General features: G+C 40.2%; 1 protein-coding gene across 1 annotated transcript; it reads right to left on the reverse strand.

Moving 5' to 3' along the window:
* Positions 1-1,554: 1,554 nt before the first annotated feature.
* On the reverse strand, positions 1,555-5,565 carry dynll2.S (dynein light chain LC8-type 2 S homeolog). Its single transcript, XM_041583886.1, has 3 exons — positions 5,410-5,565; positions 2,509-2,647; positions 1,555-1,995 (listed from the first exon to the last, which is right to left on the reverse strand). The coding sequence occupies exons 2-3, from the start codon at positions 2,638-2,640 to the stop codon at positions 1,858-1,860; spliced, it is 270 nt and encodes an 89-aa protein (XP_041439820.1). The 5' UTR covers positions 2,641-2,647; positions 5,410-5,565; the 3' UTR covers positions 1,555-1,857.
* Positions 5,566-8,269: the final 2,704 nt, after the last annotated feature.

Genomic DNA, 8,269 nt, shown 5'->3' on the forward strand with positions numbered 1-8,269 from the left:
TGTCTAACATAATAGACAGAACACTACTTCCTGATTTGCAGCCCTCTTGCTTTCCACTGATTGGTTACCAGGCAGTCATAAATGTTTGCTTTTGAATCTGAGCTGAATGCTATTGCACTAAACAGTTATGTCCCATGTGGGCCCCCAGTCACTCCAACCTTTATAGATTACATTGTTGGCTAACTGTATTAGAAACATTTTATTTTGCATTGCCTATTTACTCAGTTTTTATTTTAACACAAGTGTTGCTTTAAGCCAGTGATCCCCAACCTTTTGAACCCGTGAGCAACATTCAGAAGTAAAAGGAGTTGGGGAGCAACACATGCATGAAAAAATGTTCTTGGGTACCAAATAAGTCTTATGATTGGCCATTTGGTAGCCCCTATGTTGATTGTCAACCTACATTAAGGCTCTGGCAGTACACCTAGGGGCATATTTATCAAGGGTCGCAGTGAATTTGAGGGAATTTTCGAAGTAAAAAAAATTTGAAATAATTTTTAGATACTTCGACCCATCGAATAGGATACTACGACTGATTCGAAGTGAAATAGTTTGAATATTCAACCATTCGATAATCGAAGTACTGTCTCTTTAAAAAAAACTTTGACTTCAATACTTCGCCAAATTAAACCTGCCGAAGTGCTAGGTTAGCCTATGGGGACCTTCTACAGCATTTTGAAGTCGAAGTAAAATCGTTCGATTGGATGATAAAATCGTTGCTCATGAGCTACTGGTTGGGGATCACTGCTTAAGCAAACACACCAGTTTTACCAGGACATAGCAACAGTACATTATATTTTCATTCCTTTAAAACTTACAGTTTAAGAGGATACTGTTCCTTTAAAGACTGGGTGAAAAAAGGTCTGCATGCATTTGTTCAAACGTAAGCAGTACTACATAGTAGTCTCCTGAACCATTACATGCTGTGCTTACAAATGAACTTGGAAATGTATAAAATATCCAGTGTCCGCCCAGATCTACTAACCAATTAATGTATTTTTGTCTGACCAGTAAATGTAGCCTGCTGATGTGGTAGCTATGGGTTACCTGATAAATATCAAACTTTAGACCATTACCCCCTAATTTAGCCTTTTTGAACACTTCTGCTTGTTTTCAAGCTTTTTAAATAAAAAAAAAAAACTCCAAAACACACATACTAAATTTCACAGCTAAATCCTTTTTTTTTTTTTTTTTATTTGAATCCCCACCCATGACAAAAACAGTCTGGATTTAATTTTAGATTCACAGCTCAAATCTTAGTGTGGCTATTAGGCACATGTATATATTCTCCATCATGAAAGGAAGTTTTGACAAAACCTTTTGAGTGCTGAAAAAGTTGGTCTCGTTTACCTTTAGCATTGTAGAGAGTGCAGGCTGGTAAGGCAACTCAATGGATAACTATACTGCCAAGGACAGATTAAAGTGAACAAGCAGATTACACCTGATAGGTCACAGTATGTTCTTCTATTCAGGGAGATGCAATTTAAGCAGATAAAAAGTAATTATCCATAGATAAGTGCCATTCCCCCTCCCCCCAAAAATATTAACATCAGATTTGATGTAGAATAGTTTATTTGTTTTCTTCCCATTTAAAGGCCATTATAAAGCATTTACATTTTCCCCAAGTGCATGACAACAAAAATGGGGGGGGAAAAAGGAAAAAAAAAAAAAAAAAAAAAAAGCAGTAACAAAATAAAGCCGCCTTCTCTCCAGGCAACTAAACAGAAGTCAATTTTTACTGCAACATATACACATTAAATATAGTATACAGTCCATGCAGCTGCACAGCCATATTAGACAGGATCCTGGCTTCAGCCATCAGTGCATTACAGTCCACCACATAATATTTTCCTTCTCCTAGCCAGACTTAAAGAGGAGAATTGCAACTTGGCCCAAATAAAAGTAGATGAAGTGCTTTGTTTCGTGTGTTACATAGCTGCCAAAGTTTCTGCCAACAATGCAGTGCCAAGTTGGATTGTATTTCTTATCAAATTCCTGGGAAAAAAAAATTAAAGCCATAAGTTAAGAAATTTGGAAACATCACAACATTAAAAGCTTTAGTTTCTTTGTTAATCTTTCATCTTAGAGATACCGACATCAGAAAATAACCTTTTTTTATATGTATCATAACATTATATTTGAATGCTAATTATAATTTTGCCATAAAAGTTATTTGCTCGATGCTTTTACATTACCTTTCTTACCCCCCATGCTCCTCTAGGTCTAGGAGGAGGCTGCCATATTTGTGCAGCAGTAGTCCTTTAGCATTAGAAACTTAACTGACATGTTAAGAAGGGACAGTCAGGTTTAGGAACTTAAACACTTACAAAAGCAGAACAATCAACAACAAAAAAAAACCGTCAATATGACCTATAGGTAAATTTTCATGTAATTAATATTTTTAAAAGAAAATGTTAAGTGTCAGTATCACTTTAAGGTCTGCTAAGTGCAACAAAGCCAAGACCACTACTGCCCCATTTAATATAAAGACTATTAAAGCAATTATACCTTCTTGATATAGGCAGCAATGTCTTTCTCAATGTTATACTTCTCCATTGCCTGCGTGGCACAGTCAACAGCATCTTGCTGCATGTCTTCAGACATGTCAGCATTCTTGATAACAGCCTTTCTGTCAGACATGATGAACCTGTAACAAGAAAAAAATAGAAGTTTAAAAATAATTTTAGATACTGTAAACTCAAAAACAACTATTGCTGCTCTTAAAAAAACAGTATCTGCCGTCCTTTTTTATTCTCTGCAGTGTTGGTCCTGACTACATGTACCACTGAAAGAATGTAGCCAGGATTCATTTCCTCAGTGCCTTGAATACTTCTTATTCCCTCTTTACAGAACATTGTGAGAATTTAAGTGTTCAAGGCATTGTGAAAATCAGACTCTTGGCTGAAAACTCTATTGTTTCAAGAATTTATGTAGTCAGGACCAGCACGTGTTCTTTGGAGTTGTGTGGGTCCCTGACAGGGATACCAGCAGCTTGCACCCGATGCTACGAGCATTTTGGTATAGTTGAGCATCGCCCCCATTGGGTTGTAGTCAGGACCAGTGTTACAGGTAATGAGAGCAGACAGATATTGCTTTAAAAAGCAATGAAAGTTACAAATAAAATAATTCATTTATTTCTATGGGGAAACCTGAAACTGAATGGCAGTTTATCTGGTGCAATTTTTTTTTTACATCTGAAAAACAGCTATTCGTGTTGGACACACCCACTTTCACATATTAAGCTCTGGATGCATATGGACTTTTTTTTTGTGCTTTCTTTAGGTCTTAAGTTTAGATCACAAACTCTGAGGTGGGATCTGATGCTTTTGATATACAAACAGTCACTTGCCCAATGTGCAGTGTACACTGTTCAGAGCAATATATAGCTTTAAAAAAGTCAAAAGGAACTTTATAAAGCCAGGCAAAATGTTAAAAAATAAATAAAAAGTATTGCTTAATACACAAATTTTGCCAGTCCTACAACAAATACCAAATATATTTACAAAATATGGCTGGTCAGCAAATAAGATGCATTATTCAGGCTCTTTTATTTGAATGTAGGCATTAGGGTTAAAGAGGAGTTGTTCACCTTCCAACACTTTTTCCAGATTTGTATCAAAATCACTTCATAACGTAATTTGGCCCTACACTGCAAGATTCACTTGTTTGGCGACCTCTCGAATGGCCCCCACACACGGCAAGATGAGCTGCCGAATCTGTCTAAAGGACGCAAATCAGTCGCTTAAATCTCCCCATGTAGGCCCAAGAGCAGAGAAACAGTAACTGAAAGGAGTTTTTAGTGAACATAGCAACGAGTGGCTACAGTGATTCAAGAAAATCCTACATATTAGTATAGCTAACAGAATTAATGTTGTATAAAGTGAAATTGTGCCGTTTTATCACAAAGACAAGTCATTGTGTGATACATACAGCACTTATGCTACAGTAAAAGCTATAAAGCCAGCTATATGCTAAGAAAGGTTCTGCCTAAGGCTCCATGACAGCTGCTTTAGGGAAATTCATTTGCCTGCATCAAGACATTGACAGCTGCCTCTGATTTACCCAATTCATTTAAGAGAGTAGAAGCCGTTTTTCAGTTCATAGGACAATTTTACCCTCGGGGAGGAAAGTTCAAGTAATGCAAAAAGATAGATTTAGAAGTGCATTAAAGTGCATTCGACTGCCCCAAAACCAAGAAAATGCCATCTTCCACAAGACATGTCAAGATTTCAAAGATAAATAAGTTAGCAGCTCCTGAAAGCCATTCAAAATCAGATTATTACAACCTATTTTGAGCTGAAGTACATTTAAAATAAACAATCTAAAGCAGGGGTGCCCAAGATCGAGATCTACCAGTAGACCTTTTAGCTGGTGATCAGTAGATCTCAAGACACTGCCAACAAACAATTTGTCTAAAATTACCCTCCTGTTTTATGCTTTTCATTCAGATTTTTATTATGTTACATAGAAATAGTTGTTTCTTAAATATAATTCTCTCAAATCAATATAATATTTAAGTTAATATTTCCATGGAACAGAATGCTAACAATGCTTTTATGGATGTAGATCATAACGGGACAACATCACGAAAAGTAGACCTTGCATTAGTAAAGTGTGGGGACTCCTGATCTAAGGGAAACCAAACTAGTACAAGCCCAAGACAATACTGGTGATGGTTGCCTAGATGGTGTTCATCCTCTAGCATCGGAGGCACAAGATGCTGTGGGGTGGGGGATAAAGTGCAGTTTAAATGCAAGGGACTGACTGGATAGCATCCCATTTTCAGCAAATCGGGACATATCCACACATGGGGAAACAGTGGCTTCATGTTTTGAATCTGATCCAACCAGAAGCCATTATCCCAAAGTGTAATAAGGAAAGGGGAGAGAGAAAGCAACATGCTGGAGATCAGGATTGAATGCTGCTGGTCAAGCAGAAAATCGGTATAAGAAAACCTAATGGTATGGGGGGGGGGAGGGGGCCAGGAAAAAATGGCACCTAATAAGGCTGTTTGTTAGAACTGGAAATGGAGACCATACAGAGAGAAATGGAACAACATATTTTCAAACATTGCTCATACAGGTCACACAAGTCGTATGGAATGATCTCCTGTAGGACAGCAGCAATGCAGGTGCAACACCTCAATATGTAGGACATGTCGGCAAACCCACCCTAGAGTACGGGAGGCCGTAACGAGGTCATGTATGAAACTGAACATAGAACACTGCAACCCCACTGAGGGCACCGTCCGTTTATACCGTGCTCTCTGCGTGGAGACCCCACCCCCATCCACGCCGTACAGTAACAGCCCCGAGCTTCAATGGGAGAGCTTCCACCACCACTTAGTCTTTCCATTAGTGCTAGGCCGCGAAACACGCAAGGAGAGCGACATTACTGCGGTTTACTTACCGGTCACAGTGTAGATGAGGGATATAAGAATTAACGTGTCTTTCGGCTCTCTCAGCCAAACTGCCCTTCCTATCTCCAGAAGCTCAAGCTCTTGCTGTCCCTCTGAAATAGCGCCGCCTCCTGGTGCAGCGGCAAAGCCCACAGCGCTCGCTATTGGCCCGGGTCGCACCTCCCCTCGGCACTCCGGGCATTCTCCTCTCGCGCTCTTCCACTTCCATTTTATTTCATCCCACAATGCCGCGAGAAAATCGCACGACTCCTTAAATTCGCAACAGCGGGACGAGAACAATTTTATCTTGCGCCACTAGAAACACAACTGCTTTATGTAGCGCCCACGTTGTAAAATAGTAGGAGTGTATGAATTTGTAACTTTCATCCAAACAAAATGCGGGGACGATGGTTGCTAGGGGAAGTTGCAGACGATTTTGTGTAGTCTGTGTTGGTGGTGGCACTGGTGCTGGCCACAGGTTAGTCCACTGGATTAAAGCGAAAGACCAGGATGCTTCCTTTACAAAAAGACCTTTAAAATAGCCTTTTTCAGTTACATGAGACATTCACATCTAAAAGATGTATGCGGTGTTCAACCTAAAATTGCCTTTGTCGATTTTCAGTTATGTGTGTTTTTGTTTTGTTGTACATCTCTCTCCAGTTGGAATTTAAACTAACTGGTTGCTAGGGTCCCACTGATAAAAAGAGATATGAGAGTTGCAGAGTAAGGGCTGAGACACACCTGGAGATTTGGGGAGATTAGTCGCCCGGCGGACAAATTGTTTCTTCAGGCAACGAATCTCCCCGAACTGCCTTCCCGCCGGTCAGAATGTAAATCGCCGGCGGAATGGCACTCGGAGCCCTTTGTTTCCCAAAGACGCTCGAAGTTTCCTCGTGAGGCAACTTCAGCGTCTTTGGAAAACAAAGTGTTCCGAGTGCCATCCCGCCAGCGATTTACATTCTAGCCGCTAGAGAAGGCAGTGTGGGGAGATTACTCGCCCGAAGAAGAGGTGATTTGTCTCCCCAAATCTCCACGTGTGTCTCTGCCCTAAAAGGTCAGGTAAGCAAACATAAGTTTAGCCATCCAATTAAGCTGTCCATAAACGCTACAATTACGATCTTTCCTGGAAAAGATCTTTCCAGGAAAGATTGTTCATTTCAATACACACGTGTAGAGCTGAATTGTCCAATTTACAGGTAGAAACAATAGAACTCTACCTGTATCTGATGATACAGTACTAACAATGGCCACATTTTGGAAGAGAATATAGTACACAAAATGTGTTTCATACTATATTATCGGTGCGTCTAACACCTGACCTTGGCAACCATTTGGCCTCTTATGCAGTATTTTGGTAGAATTCAAGGCCAGTAATGAAAAGCATACCGAATTTACTCGTGTATAAGCCGACCCGAGTATAAGCCGAGGTACCTAATTTTACCTACGAAAACTGGGAAAACGTATTGACTCGAGTATAAGCCTAGACACAACTACAGCCCTGTCTCCCAGCAGCGCACATTCCGCCAAAGCTGTGTGATATTGCCATCGCTGTTATTCTTTCATATAACCAACAGAGGGTGCTGTGTGATATTGCCATCACTGTTAATCTTTCGTATAACCAACAGAGGACGCTGTGTGATATTGCCATCACTGTTAATCCTTCATATAACCAACAGAGGGCGCTGTGTGATATTGCCATCACTGTTATTCTTTCATAAAACCAACAGAGGGTGCTGTGTGATATTGCCATCACAGTTAATCTTTCGTATAACCAACAGAGGGCGCTGTGTGATATTGCCATCACTGTTAATCCTTCATATAACCAACAGAGGGCGCTGTGTGATATTGCAGTCACTGTTATTCTTTCATATAACCAACAGAGGGCGCTGTGTGATATTGCAGTCACTGTTAATCTTTCATATAACCAACAGATGGCGCTGTGTGATATTGCAGTCACTGTTATTCTTTCATATAACCAACAGAGGGCGCACTGTTATTCTTTCATATAACCAACAGAGGGCGCTGTGTGATATTGCCGTCACTATTAATCTTTCATATAACCAACAGAGGGCGCACTGTTATTCTTTCATATAACCAACAGAGGGCGCTGTGTGATATTGCAATCACTGTTATTCTTTCATATAACCAACAGAGGGCGCACTGTTATTCTTTCATATAACCAACAGAGGGCGCTGTGTGATATTGCAGTCTCTCCCCAAGCGCACTGTTGGTATAGGAATGATTAAAAGTGACTGCAATCTCAGCTACTGCCCACTGACTCGAGACTTTTTCAGCACATTTTGGATGCTGAAAAACTCGGCTTATACTCGAGTATATACAGTAGATACTGAAAATCAAAAGTTCTTAAAGGGGTTGTTCACCTTTGAGTTAACTTTTAATATTATGTAGAGCAGGGGTCTCCAACCTTTTTTGGACCGAGGACCGGGGGGATGGGGTCGGCAGCAAATTTGGACGTGCCGGCATCCAATTCGGCGCACCTGATTTTTGCGCACTGGGCTCGGCAGCCCAGTGCGGCAATGTCCGCGGCCCGGCGGTTGGGGACCCCTGATGTAGAGAGTGATGTTCTGAGACAATTGGCTTTCATTTTTATTTGTGGTTTTTGAGTTATTTAGCTTTTTTTCAGTAGCTCTCCATTTTGCAATTTCAGCAATCTAGTCGCTTTGATTTGAATAAGAGACTGGAATATGAATAGGAGATGACCTGAATAGAAAGATGAGTAATAAAAAGTAGCAATAACAATAAATGTGTAGCCTTACAGAGCATTTGTTTTTAGATGGGGTCAATGACCCCTATTTGAAAGCTTAAAAGAGTCAGAAGAAGAAGGGAAATAATACTGAATACCAATTGAAA

The sequence above is a fragment of the Xenopus laevis genome, chromosome 2S, assembly GCF_017654675.1.
Source record: "Xenopus laevis strain J_2021 chromosome 2S, Xenopus_laevis_v10.1, whole genome shotgun sequence".
In the NCBI taxonomy this organism is placed as follows: Eukaryota; Metazoa; Chordata; class Amphibia; order Anura; family Pipidae; genus Xenopus; species Xenopus laevis.

Excerpts from the sequence above, each read along its gene's own strand:
- dynll2.S (XM_041583886.1), bottom strand. The coding sequence starts at position 2,640 with ATGTCTGACAGAAAGGCTGTTATCAAGAATGCTGACATGTCTGAAGAC. Across the intron at positions 1,996-2,508 it reads TTGCTGCCTATATCAAGAAG|GAATTTGATAAGAAATACAA; the intron begins GTATAATTGCTT and ends TTTTTTTCCCAG.